This window comes from Nelumbo nucifera, chromosome 1 (genome assembly GCF_055504915.1).
Source record: "Nelumbo nucifera cultivar China Antique chromosome 1, China Antique-T2T, whole genome shotgun sequence".
NCBI lineage: Eukaryota > Viridiplantae > Streptophyta > Magnoliopsida > Proteales > Nelumbonaceae > Nelumbo > Nelumbo nucifera.
In genome coordinates this window covers 154,442,914-154,460,110 of record NC_142649.1, presented here as the reverse complement: position 1 = coordinate 154,460,110, position 17,197 = coordinate 154,442,914, and the positions used below count along the sequence as shown (strand labels likewise).

Genomic DNA, 17,197 nt, shown 5'->3' with positions numbered 1-17,197 from the left:
GATCCAAATAGAGATTTGGATCAGGAAACTCCTAATTAGATTAGGAGGGCTGATCTTTATCTACAGATAAGATAAGGGGTTATCCTTATCTCTTAAAGAGAGTCCAGATCCAAATACAAGATTTAGATTAGGAAACTCTTAATGGGATTAGGAGAACCTCTCTTTAAGGCTATAAATAGAGGAGTATGGCGAACCTCTAGTTCATCAATCAGTCTACTGATTTAAGAGAGAGGACAGCATACAGTTTGATTGCTTCTGTCTTCTGCTCTTGCTCTCTCCTGCTCCTGCCGCCATACCAGTTCAATCTCCACCTATGGGAGCGATCAAGAAGTGTTTTTGATATTACCTTTTGGCAGAAAAGATAATTAGAAGTCGTGCTCACTAGCCCTCCATCAGATTCTTGCTAAAGAATTAGGTTCTTGCTAAAGAGCCATCTTGCTGATTCTGCTTCATCCTGCACCGTGTCATCTTCGGTGGAAGCAGTCTTTGGATCTTTCCTTGGGCGTGAACACCTTCATTGGAGGTTATTGTTACTTCGTATCAGGTATAACCCTCCACTCCCTTTTGGTTTCAGATCTGGTCCGGTTTAGGTTCAAGATTGATCCTTGAAAATGCAGTTTTCTAAAATAGGAATGTGATTCCCACATGGGAGAGAGAGAAATTTTTGAAATTTCGCCCAACCTTCCTGCAGGGTTTGGCCATCCATATGATGGATCTCTCATCCCTTCACCAAGAGTGGCCATCCATACAATGTCTTAACAATTTCTTCTTGACCGGATATCACTTTCTCATTCAACTTCCAATTTTAACCTCAACTGCTACTTAATAATTACTTATATTGTCAGGGATCAAATTGTTCACATGATTGAGACTTTTTTATTGACAAGCCTTCTATAATTTAAGCTATTAATTTATTTTTTCACAGATAGCAGAAAAAAAAGACATCCTTGGGAATTTTAATCTTCTTTGACTTGAGATTGAGTAATACTTTCAGGAAGACCCGTACTTGTATTCACACACCGGGATACCCTCCCATGGTTCCAAGTGAACTTTCACAAACCAGCTTGTTTTCAGCATTAAAAGGAGCTAGGCTTGCATATTTTGATGGAAGATTACATGAAACTGCTTTAGTTGTCGCTCAAGAGGTAATTTGCATTTATCTTGCTGCTTCAATTATTAGCCTTTTTTTTGTAATTGAGAGTCCGTTTGGTTTGCAGGAATAGGGGTGGAATTGGAATCAGAATGGCTCATTCTGGTTCCAACCATTTGGTTGGGCAGAATTGCAATAATGGAATCCTATTCCTATTCCTATTCCTGATGGAATGGCATTCCTCCATTTGAAGGAATAGCCATTCCCTCCCCCTCCCTTGGGAATGAGAATCCCATTCCAGCCAATTCCAATTCCCATCTGAACCAAACAGGTGAGTGGAATAGACTATTCTGACTCCGTTTCCAAGGGATTTTGATTCTGGTTTCGATTCCGATTCCAACTGTGAACCAAATGGACCCTCAAATGCTTGATCAGGAATATGCAAATTACGGTTCAATGGGTTAGTAGGGTGGCAAATGGCATGGCTGATTCTTTGGCTAAGAAAGGGGTAAATAGAAATTAGGTTTTCTGGGCTGAATTGTAATTTTTGTTTTTGGGGAGATAGCTGGGCTATGATCCTTTGGTTTTTTCCTTTGGTGGCTTTTCATGTATTAGGTTTTTGCTTTTTTTTGGGTTTTCCTATGTTGAATAACTTTGTAAATTTAATTAACGAAAAGTTTCTATTACTGATAAAAAAAAATATCATCATTTTTTTGATAGAAATATAACTTGTATATGAGAGTCATGTACATTGATGCACTGGAATGTGTATGCCTCGAATACAAAGACAAAAAGTAGGTAAAGAGCTCTTGCTATACAAAAATTCCATTTCCATCCCTGATCTAGCTAAGCAATTTGCTTCTGGATTAAGGTCTCTTGAAACCCATGCTTCTTCGGTTATTCTCTCAACTTTCTCTGTTTTGTCCTTGATCATAGATTGGTTTTTCTGTCCATCCTAGTGGAAGTTTATTCATTTATTGAAGGAGAACCAAAAGAATCCATGCTTCTTGTAGGTTTTCAAGACTGCTATTCAGTCTTGATCACTAAGAGATTTCAGGTTCGATGAGAAGAGAAAGTGAAGAAGATGTAGAAGAAAGAGTGATGGAAGAGTAATAGAACACAGATTTTGAGGAGAAGAACAGAATGTCAATATTCTGCCCTCCACTTTAAGTTAATATATATAGGTTATGCTAGTTACATGAAAGGACATATCTGCCCTTGGTGTTTACATCATAACTGCTAACAAATAACAAACAATATAAAACTGAAACTAGAAATAACAGAATAGCAAAATAACCACAGCTGTGACTAGATACATTCTACCCTACGGACAGAGTGGGACCACAGCTGTGGGGCCCACATCAATGTTCTCTACACTCCCCCTCAAGTTGGGAATATATGTTCATCATTCCCAACTTGGATAGATCCGCCTCTAGCTTCTTTCTTGATACGGCTTTAGTAAGAATGTCTGCTAGTTGCATACTGGATGTGATATAAGGGAGGCATACTTCTTGAGATGAGACCCTCTCTCGCACAAAATGGCGGTCAACTTCAATGTGTTTGGTTCTGTCATGCTGTACTGGATTATGTGCTATATTAATGGCGGCTTGATTATCACAGTACAGCATCAGGGGCTTCTCATACTCAATACCCAACTCCTCAAGTAGAGATCTTAGCCATAGGATTTCAGCCACTCCATTGGCCATGGACCTATATTCTGCTTCAGCACTTGACCGGGAGACAACACTTTGTTTCTTACTTCTCCAGGAGACAAGGTTTCCTCCCACAAGGGCACAATATCCTGAGGTAGACCTTCTGTTATCAACACTCCCAGCCCAATCTGCATCAGTATAAACCTCCACCTTCATGTGATTGTTGTTCTTGAAAAATATACCCTTACCTGGGCATCTCTTCAAGTAGGCTAAGATTCTTTTTGCCGCAAGAAGATGTGTGGTTCTAGGAGAATGCATGTACTGGCTGACAACACTAACAACATAAGTAATATCTGGCCGAGTGAGGCAGAGATATAGGAGCTTTTCTACCAGTTGCTGGAACATAACTTTGTCTTCAAGAAGCTCCCCACTCTCGGCACTAATCCTATGATTCTGCTCAATTGGTGTATCTGCAGGCTTGACACCTAACTTTCTAGTTTCTGTCAACAGGTCTAGGACATATTTCCTCTGAGATATAAAGATCCCCTGTTTGGATCTAGCAACCTCAATACCCAAAAAATACCGGAGTACACCAAGGTCCCTCACCTCAAATTCTTGGTGAAGAAGCTGTTTAAGAGACTCAATCTCATGGCTATCATTCCCTGTGACCACAATATCATCAACATATACTGCCAACAGTGTCAAAGAGGACTCCACCCTCTTGATGAATAGGGTATGATCGGACTGGGCCCGTACATATCCAAACTTCACAAGTGCTAGTCTGAATCTATCGAACCAAGCCCTAGGTGACTGTTTCAAACCATACAAAGCCTTGTTGAGCCGGCAGACCTTCTTACCTACTTCTGCATCATAGAATCCAGGAGGCAAACGCATGTAAACTTCTTCCTGCAGATCTCCATTCAGAAAGGCATTTTTCACGTCCATTTGGTATAAAGGCCAAGTGTGACTTGCTGCAAGGGACAAGAGAACTCGAATAGTAGTCATCTTGGCTATCGGTGCAAATGTCTCCAAGTAATCTATGCCATAAGTCTGTGTAAACCCTCTTGCAACTAATCGAGCTTTATACCTCTCACTAAATCCATCTGCATTATGCTTCACCGTAAATACCCATCTGCATCCAACTGGTTTCTTTCCTTTTGGCAAATCAACTACCTCCCAGGTGTTGTTCTTCAACAGAGCATCCATCTCAACTTGCATTGCATCTTTCCATTCAGGGACGGATAGGGCTTCTTGCACTGTTCTTGGAATAGGGACATTGGAAATGGAGCTAAGGTAGGACCTGTAGGTAGGAGATAGGCGATCATAGGATAAAAAATGGGAAATACAATGGGCTGTGGATGTGGTACAATGTCGTTTCCCTTTACGGGCTGCAATTGGAAGGTCAAGATCATCTGTAGGGGAAGTCTCTGTGGGCTCTAGGACTGAAGTATCTGGACCTAGAGCTGCAAATGAGATTGGAGCTAGTCTGGACTGCTAATGATCAGGATCAACCTGCCTGCACTGCCTGTGATAAACCCTCAACTCCTGATCCCTCTGACCACCCTCACCATTGCAGCTTTCCCTCAACTCCTGATCCCTCTGACCACCATTGCAGTTCTCATCACCTAATGGAATAGGTAAAGGAATTGCCCCACTCTCACTGCTCTCCCCCTGAAGACAAGAACTCAAACCCCCACTCTCACTACTCTCCCCCTGAGGGGCAACCCGAGGATAATAGGGTGTCCCCTCAAAGAAAGTGACATCCATGGAGACAAACTTCCTCCCGGAGACAAGATCATAACAGCAATAACCCTTTTGAGTTTGTGCATAACCAAGGAAGATGCATTTGGAGGCTTTGGGTTCAAACTTGGAGGGATGGGGTCCGAGAAGCTGAACAAAGCAAGTGCAACCGAATGTCTTAAGGGGAATAGAAAACAAGTCCTCACGTGGGTGTAGAAGCGAAAAAGGAGATCGCATATCAAGGACCCTAGAAGGGACCCGATTAATAAGGTATACCGCCGTGAGGATAGCATCCCCCCAGAAGCGAATAGGGACATTGGAAGTAAACATGAGGCTTCTAGCCACTTCCAAAATGTGCCTATTCTTCCTCTCGACAACTCCATTCTGCTGAGGTGTATGAGGGCAAGAGCTCTGGTGGATAACCCCATGATGAAGATAAGATGTCAATGATTTAGCAAAGTATTCCTTTGCGTTATTAGATCGGAGAACTTTGATCTTGGCATCAAACTAGGTTAGGATCATTTGGTGAAAATTTTGGGTCAGGGAAGGTACCTCATCTCGTGAATGCATGAGATAAACCCAAGAAAAGCGGGTATGGTCATCAACAAATAACAAAAAATATCTGTACCCACCCATGGAAGGGATATGATAAGGCCCCCAAACGTCAGTATGCACAATATCAAAAAAATTATCACTCCTTTTATTACTCAATAAATAAGGCTTTCTACAATGCTTAGCAAACTCACAACTTTCACACTGTAACCGAGACAACTCAATAGACTCGAATAAAGTAGGAAACAGACTCTGTAAAGATCGAAAAGACAAATGACCTAATCGGTTATGCCAAAGCATAACCGGACTCACACTCTGAGAAACAAAAGACAACTTCTCTACTGACTCTCCCTGACGGAACCGCTCCCCGAGCAGATAGATCCCATTCGTCTCACGGCCAGTCCCAATCACCTTCTGCGTCTCCAAGTCCTGAAAAACACATCGGTCAGGGAAGAAGGTTACTGAGCAGTTCATATGCTTGGTAATACTACTAACTGAAAGAAGGTTAGTATCAAGCTTAGGCACATACAAAACAGATGATAGGGAGATAGTATCTGAAAGCTTGATTTGACCCTTCCCAGAAATAGGAACCAGGGAGCCATCAGCAATAGATACCTTATCCCTACCAGAAGACAAATGGTAAGTAGTAAACAGTGAAGGCAAGCTAGTCATGTGATCAGATGCACCTGAGTCTATTACCCAACAAGGTTCAGTAGTACCTGGAGCTGAGGCATGATAGGCTGAAGCTCGAGTACCTGAATGGGCGAAGGCAGATGTGACAGGGGCTGATGGAGGCTACGGTGGCTGAGCTGAATTTCCATCCTTCTTTTCTAGCTGTATTAGGGCAGCCCGAACTGCAGCTAAGGTCTCCAAAGATGTTCCTTTTGTGCCAGATGAGGATGCTGAATCAGTGTTCATGGCTACATGAGCAGTGCCCTTCTTGTTTCTTAACTTCGCAGGAACCAAGTGGGGATGCAGTTTCCAACATGTCTCTTTTGTATGTTTGGGTTTCTTACAATGTTCACATACTACATCCTTCTTGTCTTCCTTCCTCCTGTCCTTCTCTGAATCACCCCCTGATTTGGGTGTAGCCGCTACAAAGGCTGATATGGGTTGCATCATAACCTTCCTTCTGGTTTCTTCACTATGTACAAATGAGTAAGCCTGAGAGAGAGTCACACTGTCTCTAATCAAAATCTGCTGCCTCACAATATCATATTCTGAGTTCAGTCCCGCCAGGAACTCAAATACTCTGTTTGTCTCGATGTGCTTTCTATGGGTCTGAGCATCTTTGGGACTCTTCCACTCAAGAGTTTCTAAGTGATCAATCTCATGCCACAGGGACTTCAAGGTAGAGAAGTAGGCCGATACCGGTTTCTCTCCTTGTTTAAGGGTGTTCACTTCACATTTCAATTCATATGCTCTGGCAACATTAAGGGGTTGGGAGTAACTTTCTTTCATAACATCCCATATCTCCTTAGCTGTCTTTGCCCACAAATAATTCCGGCTAATATGAGGCTGCATAGAATTACACAGCCATGTCATAACCAAGTAGTTTTCTTGCATTCACTTGGTATATGTCAGGTCTCCCTTGGAAGGTTCTTTCATATCTCCCAGGAGGTACCCTAATTTACCTCTTCCACCAATAGCCATCATGGCTGATTGGGCCCATTCCAAATAGTTTGATCCATCAAACTTTACGGTCGTAATCTGACCACCCATCTCAGAAATACCACCATAACTGGTGTTCCCAAGACTGCCTTCTGCCTGAATTTTAGACTCCATTTCTGTCAAGTCTCAAAACAGTACTTGAATCATCAATCACAATCAAAACAGTATAGGCCTGATCTGTATTCTCAGTGTATGTGCACAAAACCAAAGTAATTCTGATCCGAAACCAACTAGCCAACACAGCAATAGCTGTCCGTAGATCTCTAACCCCCTTAGAACTCTGAGAACAGCTTTAAAACAAAACTGATATGCTGGGGAAACTTAGGGTTTTAATCAGTCATGAAAGGAAGCAATTCAGTCGCACAGTCCAAACTATATAGATGAGCTTGCAGTAGGGTTTTAATCAGTCCTGAAAGGAAGCAATTCAGTCGCACAGTCCAAACTGTATAGATGGGCTTGCAGTAGGGTTAATAAGAAACCCTAGAATCTGATCGGACCTACCAATCAACTTAAGAGTAGCTCTAGGTAGATCACAAGGTTCAGTCAACCACTAGGGCTTGCCGCAGATCACTTTCAAACCCTAGAGTAGAGAGAAACACAGTTTGGTCCAGGGTTTGCTGTAAAACCCTAGGAAATCGAAGAGAGAAAGATCTAGAATGGTTCGGCCTTCCCCTCTAGATAGGTCCAACCTATCTTCTCTGAAAGAACTTCTATTAAAAAGTAAACAACTTACAAGGAAAAAATAGTTAGCTGCCTTCTAGGGTTACCTGAACCCTAGTCTTCTCTGATCCTTCCTGACCACCAACACTCTGCAACCCTAGCAAGTTTCCAACAGCTGCTAGTACCTCTGGCAATCTCCAAGAATCAGTCTGCGAACTCCTCCTTTTCAGCTTTCAGTCCTAGGAGATTCTCATGTGGTCGGCTGGTATTAGACCCACATGAAAAACCCTAACTTGGCTCTAATACCATGTAGGTTTTCAAGACTGCTATTCAGTCTTGATCACTAAGAGATTTCAGGTTCGATGAGAAGAGAAAGTGAAGATGTAGAAGAAAGAGTGATGGAAGAGTAATAGAACACAGGTTTTGAGGAGAAGAATAGAATGTCAATATTCTGCCGCCACCACTTTAAGTTAATATATATAGGTTATGCTAGTTACATGAAAGGACATATCTGCCCTTGGTGTTTACATCATAACTGCTAACAAATAACAAACAATATAAAACTGAAACTAGAAATAACAGAATAGCAAAATAACCACAGCTGTGACTAGATACATTCTACCCTACGGGCAGAGTGGGACCACAGCTGTGGGGCCCACATCAATGTTCTCTACACTTCTTTTCTTTGCTGCTTAGAATTTTAAAATACCATTTTTTCTGCAATTTAAAAATATTATGGTTTTGACTTTTCATACTTGAAGGAGTTCTCACTGTCTCACCAAATATTTCTTGGTTATCATTGGTAGGAATTGCAACGGGGTGAGTTTGGGGCAGGGATCATATTCTCCTTCCCCAACCCCGATTCCCACCGGGGATAAAAGTTGTCCTCCATCTCCGATCCCTGATGGAGATGGGTTCCCTGCAGGGACCCAAACCCCTCAAATATTTTAATTAACAGTAGTTTTTTGAAAATAAATTTACTTAAAATAAAGGAAAGATTTAAAATATAAATCATATTTTAAATATAATGTAATATATATACATAAATAATATAAATAATATCATATATATAATAATATATATTTAATATGAATAGTATTTAATATATAATCGGGGTCGGGGTGGGGGTGGGGGTGGGGCAGGGATTTCATTCCCCATCCCCAACCCCATTGGTTCGGGGAGGTCGGGTACTTGGTGAGGATGGGGAAAATTGCCATCCCTAATCATTGGATGTATTTAAAATATCAACAAATGGAAGTAGCCTGCATTTCTTGAAAAAATTCCAGTGCAGGCAGCTCGCAGGAAAATACCTATTTTAATTGATGCAGAACGGAAGAGGGAAGGATTGGATGATCTTCTTAGTTTGGCAGATTATGCTGTATGCTCAGCAAAATTTCCTCAGGTATGTTAATGATCTTAGATCAACTACAATACATTTGTGGTCTACTACTATTATTACAATTCATAGTTGCTAAAAATATAAACTCATTCTGTTTGATTCTTAGACTCAAAGTTCTGTAACCATGCTAAAACAACTAGAACTTATCAGACAGGAAATATGGCCTAAACCCATGATGACAAGTTATTGCTGAAATACTTTCTGTAAATAAAAGAGATTAAAGTAATTTTCTCACTGTAAAGGCTGCTTACATCTTGATCTTGGTAAATTATGTTTTCTTTGGCTCTTTCTGGTCTTCTTTATAATAGACAGAATGTTTCAAAGAATAGGGGCAGTGGTAAAATCTTGGGCTGACACGTTGAGTGGTCTCTTAGTGCAAAAAATTCCAAAAGTTAGGTCCATATCCATTATCCAGTCAACACTGCAAGACTCAGATAGCAGGGTCCAACATTGGGTAATGGCTGTTTGAATATTTCAAGGAGCCATTAGGGGGAGGAACTGGTATCCTCCATGATCAGTAGGTGGATTTTTGTTGAAACACTCTTTGAAATTTTTGTCCTTGATTACCCTGTGCTGCTGTTTGTGGAAGGAATAGAACAGACATACTTGTCATAGGAAAAACTCCACCCAACTGAACATGGTGATAGGTAAAGTTCAGAGGTAGCTGGTGAAGTCGAAATCCATTATTATAGATTACCAAGTTTCTAATTTAATCATTTTGGTAACAAGTGGGGTTTGACTGTTTTTTATGCTATTTTATATTAAATTTTAAATTATGAAAAATAAAATGAGGCATAAAAGCAGTTAGCAAGCAAGATGCCCTAAATATCAAACACAATCTCCTTTGATTTTTCTTTCTCTTTGAATATTGTTAGAAGTTATATATTTTGCAAGAGTCAGCAGGGTTATTTTTGTCTTTCTTCTTTTAATTTCTCTTTATTATTTAAAGTAGGGGAATGGCTGCAATTTTACAGATTATTGTAACAATAATACAGCCAGACTTGATGGCTGTCTAGATGACCTCTGTGAAACTCAATGGTGCAAACTACAATCCCTGGGCAAAATTTGTAGAGGTGAATCTAACTACTAGATGGAAGTTGAAATATATTAAGGATGACAAACCAGAGTTGGGTTTTGCTGGATATAGTGATTGGGTGCAAGAAAATGCACAAATTATGACACGTCTTTCGAATAGTATGGACTATGGAACCTCATATTAGTTGAATTTGATGTTCCTATACACTCTGAAGGAAATCTAGGATCATACTAAATAGCTGTACTCCAGGCAGGGCAATGCTCAAGAATTTATCAACTTTATCAAGAATACTTCCAGCTGCAACAATGTGATAAAATTGTGGAAGAGCATTATGCTAGTTTCAAGAGTTTGCGTAATTAGTTGAATTCCTATCAGCCACTGTCTAATGGTCTGAAGGTACAATAGCAACAGAGGGATTAGTTAGATGCTGCCTGGTTTCTTTCAAGACTAAGAATAGAGTATGAACCAGTCCATAAAGTGTGAGATATCGGAACACAATTAGTAACCGTTGAAAAATGACAGAATAACTAAAATGTGTATGTGTATACATTAATTTTCAAATAATAAATATAGTTTATCTTAATATTTATTAATATATAAATTTTAATAATTAATTACATCATTTGTTGACAAACATCCACTAAGAAAAGAGAAAATATACTTAAAAATAAAAATGCATATGACATAACAAACAAATTGGTGTGGCCTAGTGGTGAACTTATGGACATTAAATCCTAATGAGCAAGGTTTGAATTTAGTTATCGCTTAAGTTTGTAGTTTTTGTACTAAAATTATAAGAGCTTAAAACCAATGGCTAGTGTAATTAAGGAGTAGCAAAACAAAGTTAATGAGGGAGAGGATCATTAATGAGAGAGAATTTGAATTAGGCACTAGGATTCAAATTCAAATTTAAAATTATGCCTTAAATTATAGGAGTAATTAGCTAATTAAATGAGAGAGAGAAATTGGACTTAAATATAGGAGTAAATAATGAAATTAATGAGAGAGAATTCAGCCTTAAATATGGATTAAAAAAATTAATGAGAGAAGGGGACTTGAAATGAATTAAGTGTATAGGATTTGTATCGGACTGTTTCGGGCCTGTGTCGGCCTATACAAACCTGAAACAGCCTGATACAAGCCTGTATCTGTTCAATACACATGAAACAATTGCAACATACGATTTCTACATGTTCCACATATCGGGCTTTTGTCGGAAGTCGAAACGATACATATCGGACGATATTGGCCCAACACATTGCGAAATTTTGAACCTTGATGGATTCTATTATTGCTTTTTTATCTTGATTAAAGATTCTCTCAAAGAACCATTCAACCTAAAAGCTTAAGCTGTTAAGTGATGTCCTTGAATAAGTTTTGTTCTCTAACATGCCCCCTCACGCGAAAGCCCATTGGGCTTGAAGTGTGGACAGCACAGGCCCAGCCATACTTTGTGCTGAAACTTAATTAATTATAATGGGGATGACGAGAATCGAACACTAGACCACTTGGTCAATGTGGCTCTGATACCATCTCAAAGAACCATTCAACCTAAAAGCTTAAGCTGTTAAGTGAGGTCCTTGAATAAGTTTTGTTCTCTAACAGATTCTCTCATTTCTCTCCCCCCATTATGCCCACAAAACTGCAGCTAGTACACGTTCACATGATTTTCCTCTCTTGGTGGGTTGAAGAAAGTGTTCTTGAATAAATTCTCCATATCATCCAGGGGATTCCACTTGCAGCCAAAAAGAGAAGAAAACTATTCCCAAATACTAGTAAGAAAAGGGCAGGAGATTAACATGTGATAGGTAGTTCTACACTTGCATGCAAAGAGAACAAATGTGTGGGAAAATGCATCAGTAGGGTCTCATCTTTTGAAGTACATCACATATTGATTGTCAAATGAAACACTTCCCACTTAAATGCCTTTATTTTGGATGGCACCAGTTTGCACCACATCTCTTGAACTGGAAAAGAAGAAGAGGAAAGAGAATATGTGAGGGCTTTGAAAAAGTAAGCACAAGAGTAGTTTTTCAAAGGGTCAGAGGAAGATCAGAAGAAGATTAAATAAGGACAAAACACTCCAAATAATTGAGCAAAGAAAAAAAGCCCATTAAGTTCACCTTTGCCCGTCTTCTCAAAACCAAAATCCCAAGATAAGCCGCCAATAGAGAAGAATACAAAATCAGACACAACTTTGTTTTCAGATGAGGACAATGAGAAGAGGAAAGGGAATTGATCTTTTAAAGTAGCATTCCCTACCGAAAAATCTTCAAATTGATTATTCGAGCAAGAACAAACATCAATGTGGATAAATTGCAGAAACTTAGTGTTTAAGCTAAAGATTAGATGCTCATGTTGATCCTTCTGCCACTGCTGATTCTGATGTTGATGAAGAACTTGAGGTCCACTAAGATTTAATAATAAGAACTTCTTTGTGGGGTGCTATCTTAGCACCTGTTAAGTGGTTGTACTCAGTTTTCTCTTTTCTTTAATAAAATTTTCCTTTTACCTTTCAAACAAAAAAAAAAAGATTTAATAAGTTAGTTTTAGAGGGATTAGTAGTTCTCCCCATCCCCTGTCTGTTCCTAGTTGCACAACAAAGATTCTATTCTCTGAAGCCTATCTAGCCAGTATATTTTCAGTTTTCTCTATCCTCTTAATCAATTTCTGCTAACCTCTCTTAATTAATGGACCACTACTATAATTTTGTGGTTGATATTTGCTTTGAACACACGCTACCACAGATACATTGTTGTGGAAGCAATCTGACAAATCATGGGTATATGAAAAATTATTGATTTGATCTTTAGGCTGCTTTTGGTTGCAGTACAAATTTCAATTTGCATTGGTGTAAACGCATGGAAGTGCAAAAGGGCTGAGTGTAAATTCTGGTTTACTTTTGCTTCAGATTTTATTTTGTCTTATTTGCTTGTGAGAAGTAAAATAGGAAATAAAATGAAATGACCTTGATGAAGCCCAGGCCCAAACTATGAGCCAGAGCCAGACCCAGACATGAGCTCGGTTCCCATATCCTCCAATCAAGCTTGTATATTCTAGAAGGCCACGTCTTCAGGCTTAATATCCTCTCAAATTGTACAAATAGGAGGACTTTCAAATGAATAAAACATGCAAATTATCACTATTCATTTCTTCTCTTTCACTCAGTTCCTTCTCCCTCCCTTTAAGTCTGTTTCAGGAAGAAGGGTTGCCTCGAGCAATGCCTGTGATGGGCACAGCCTATTAGACCTCCACTTTAAATGAAAGAGAACAGAAGTAAGAGGAGGGTTATCTGTCTATAGGTAAAGTAGGATGCAAGATGATGTGGTTCCCACTTTATATGAGTGAAAATTGAGGTCAGAGGAACGTGGTGCAGATTTTGCATCAATTTTTGGGATGTGGAATTTATACTGCACTGCCAATGAGTGCCAAAGAGACAAAAAGTACAAATTTTATTTCAGGTAGAAATGCAAATCATAATTACAAACAAATGAATGCAAAACTTAACCTGGTACTAATTTTGCACCAGTTAAAAAATTGAACTGCAATAAAATGCATCCTTAGGAACCACTGCAAATGTCCAAGGAATGTGGACTCCAGAATCAATAATGAGTATGAGTACTCATTGTACACTCCCTTTAGAGAACAAAATCAGAATTATGTGCAATGATGGGGCATATCTTGCTCATATACAAGATAATGGTCCATTATAGAAAACAACCACATTATTGTCTAATTGTTTTATCATTGAAGCTACACGTGTATAGAAGAAGCGGGAGAAACAAGGATAGCAACAAAATAATTTTTAACTATATATTAGAAGCCCAGTGATGGTAATACTTTTTAACTATATATTATTCATTCAAAAGGATAACAACAAAATAATTTTTCTCATATGTTCTTTGCTACAAAATTTATGATGTCATTACTTTAGTCATTCCATGAGACTGCAAATCATATGATTTGTTAATTTATTTAATTATTATTTTTAAATATTTTGTTATGGCAGCAATGGACAGAGGCCCCATCAATTCCAAGTGCACTTGTTTCCATGCTTCTGAGATTGCCAAATATCAAATTTGTTATTGTGACCCTTGGAGAAGGTGGCTGTATAATGCTTGAGAGGAGCATAAATGGTGAGTATGCCAATATTTAGTCTCCAACTGTAGAAAGTGGATGATGAGGTTGATCCACCAATTTTGATGTTGGAAGGATGTGGATGTGTAATAGATCGATATTTCAGTTGCTTAATGATTTATGATTATGAGTTCTAATCACTGGGGAACATTACTTTCAGTAGAGGGTTCTGACCTAGAAGAAATGGATGTGGACAACTTACTAGAGTTACTGAAGCAGGAGATTGATGGTAACAATGCTATCCCAACATGTATTTCATCCAAGGTAAATTGAGGTTATGTGGTAGACAATTAAAGCTCTATGTTCAACAGGTGGTAAATAGTTATTATGATTTATGAAACCGTTGACTTCTAGAAAAAAAAAAAAGGAAAACAAACAGGAAGAAAATAGTTTTAGAGCCCCTCTTGATTGTAATGACAAAACCAGTGAGAGGTCTCTGAGTATCATAGGTTGGCTGTTGTATTTTATGCTGATACTGGTGTAGAGAAGATGGGGGTTAATATTGTAATTTTACCTTTCTTTTATTTCTCTTTGTACACTACTTTGTCCATTGTTGTACTTTATCATTCTGGGTGTGTGAGACATAGAACATACCCCACCAATTCGTGTCTCTCTCTGGTTTCCTCTCTTCTTTGACTGGAACTGACAACTGGGGTTGGCATTCATGCACTGGACACTGTTCTTGATGGATTAAATCAATGTTCTGTATTTTTATTGTGATAAATTTTTATCTTTTCTTAATTTTACAGACGGTGATGAGATTGAGTGCAGATAGAATAGGGACATTGAGTGGGAGGCTGCTAGTAGGAACTGCAGAGAAGATACCATCTTCAGAGCTTATTGACACAACTGGTGCTGGTGATGCATTTGTTGGTGCAATTCTTTATGGTATGTGAAATCATATTATCTATTCTGGCTTGCTTTGTGCATTTTCTTCATCCATAAATCCATGGTTCACTAAGCTGGCTTGGTAAGGTTTGTCTTAGATGCTTGTAATTTGACAACGGTGTCAAAGGAGCTGTGATATTTTCGCTGAATCTATGTGAACAATGAATTACCCCTGTCTTTGATTAGTTAGAAGTTTTGTTCTATTTGATTCTGTAAAACTAATTGTACATGAGTACATCACCTGGGAATTTGATATATCCAAATGTATAAATATTTATACATATCACACGTATTCATGTGTATATTTCCTCTGCTTGTATGTCTGTCCCAAGGTTTTCTGGACATGGAATTCTTTCCCCATGACAATTAATGCACAACCTTTTGGATTGGTGCAGAAGGTTAGGATGCCAACATGGCTTAGTGGCAATACTAGGAAGAGTGAAATTTAAAATGAACGCACTTGAGTTTAGAGATTAATCCCAATTGTTGACATGAAGAGGGAATATTGACTGAAATAGCTTTACCTGTCTTAACAAAAACTAATCATGGTACCTTGAGAATAAGTGATCCAGTTGAAGCTGATGCCTCTAAAAATTACTAGGGGAAGTCTATAGAGGGCCATGCTGGTAGTAGCATTAACAAAAACTAATCATGGCACTTGAGTTTAGGGATTAATCCTAATTGTTGACATGAAGAGGGAATATTGACTGAAATACCTGTACCTGTCTTACCAAAATCTAATCATGGCACATTGAGAACAAGTGATCCAGTGGAAGCTGATGCATCCAAAAATTACAAGGGGATTGAAATAGAGGAGGATTCTCAAGCGGTTTGTCTGGAATCTGTATATGTGATTTTTCAAATGTCTCTTGGTCTCTGCACCATTAAATTAGAGAAGCTAGAGTAATGGAATTTAGAACAAGCAGCTTATTTAAGTAGATTTCAAGATTGGATAACCCTTAAGCAGAGACCTTGGCTAGGATGGAGTGGTTTGGTGTGAGTTGGACTGGGGGACTATCCCCTGGAATAGACTGCATGTATTTCTTTTTGTCTACTATGGGTTGTATTATAGTAACCCTTGTAGAGATGCACTTCTCTATGGTCTCACATCTCAGATTAATAAACTATCCAAAATCTTCATCCTATTTTGAAATTTTAATAAGGGAAAAAACCCACTCTTGATTTGGAAGAGAGTAACTCAAACCACCTTAAGTACTATGGTCTTACTGAATAGCTTTCGGGCCCTGCTTCTATATTTGGAAATCCAGCTTAATTAGCAGCCATCTGTTCATGTTCCTTTTGTTTCCTAAACTGTTCTATTTAGTACAAGCATAGTACAATTGCTTTGGACTGGGTATGTGTATCAAGTTTTTGAAAGACAGAAGGCGGTGGCAAGGACATTGATCTTGAAGAGGCAAGGGGTAGGCCTTGAGGCATTCTGAGATGTAGGCCTCAAAAGTTTTGAAGTCTATGTAGAAATTATATATGGTAATGTATGTATGTATGTATATGTACCTGTGTTTAAACTAATCTAGCTTCATTATTAGCTATTCCTTTATATTTCTTTCTGTCTAAGGAAGCCTCGTGTTGGTTAAGTGTCTAACGCTTATTACTGTTGTATATTTGTACGTCAGCTATTTGTGCAGACATGCCACCAGAGAAAATGTTAACCTTTGCGGCTCAAGTGGTAAGTATAGCATATTATGTAGCATATTTGGGAAGGAAAAATCTGTCAATGACCTTCGGCCTTGGTATTGATTGCAGGCAGCTGCTGGGTGTAGAGGTCTGGGAGCTAGAACGAGTCTTCCTTGGCGGACAGATCCGCTGTTAGCTCCATTTTTAAGTTAGATTTTTATACATTTGTATGGGCGTAGGAAATCTGGTCAAAGGAAAGTCTTGCAACGAGTGTGAGAAGATTATTGCTTGCTCTAACAATTAAAGAAATAAATGATTCCTTGCTCTATTTCAATTTTCAAATATATGCCCTCAAGAGTCCAGACAACTAAAGCAATCACATAATTGGACAAAAGAAACCCTATATAACAAATTTTGAAGTTAATATGTGGGTCTGGTTCTCTCTTCTACATTTTTTCTTAGTAAGGATATACCTGATTTATCAAACTTGGGGTGTGCCCAGCGTTACAATTTTTTAGTCTAATAACTCTCTTTTTTCCTTTTTCTTTTTCCTCCCCAAAGCTTACTCCAGGTGCTCTCTCTCTCTCTCTCTCTCAAAGCTTACTCCAGGTAGTGATTGGGATGACAATGAGCCATTGTGTATGTATCTAGACATCCTCAGCAAAAAAAAATTACAAAAGGCCATACATGTGTGAATTGTATAGCATACACATTGTGACTATTGAGCATATACAAAA

At 38.8% G+C, this 17,197-nt stretch overlaps 1 protein-coding gene across 8 annotated transcripts in view; it reads left to right on the top strand.

Moving 5' to 3' along the window:
* Window positions 1-16,970, top strand: part of LOC104590874 (uncharacterized) — a 94,480-nt gene extending 77,510 nt beyond the window's left edge. For 4 of the 8 annotated variants that reach the window (XM_088894790.1, XM_088894792.1, XM_088894796.1 and 1 more), the window contains 7 exons: window positions 995-1,145; window positions 8,657-8,767; window positions 13,810-13,936; window positions 14,101-14,201; window positions 14,687-14,825; window positions 16,460-16,512; window positions 16,590-16,970. In XM_088894790.1, the coding sequence (XP_088750916.1) occupies window positions 995-1,145; window positions 8,657-8,767; window positions 13,810-13,936; window positions 14,101-14,201; window positions 14,687-14,825; window positions 16,460-16,512; window positions 16,590-16,673 (766 nt within the window). In that variant the 3' untranslated portion in view covers window positions 16,674-16,970. Of the gene's footprint in view, window positions 1-994; window positions 1,146-8,656; window positions 8,768-13,809; window positions 13,937-14,097; window positions 14,202-14,686; window positions 14,826-16,459; window positions 16,513-16,589 lie in introns of all 8 variants that reach the window. The other 4 variants (XM_088894791.1, XM_088894789.1, XM_088894795.1 and 1 more) reach the window with 1 other exon arrangement.
* Window positions 16,971-17,197: the final 227 nt, after the last annotated feature.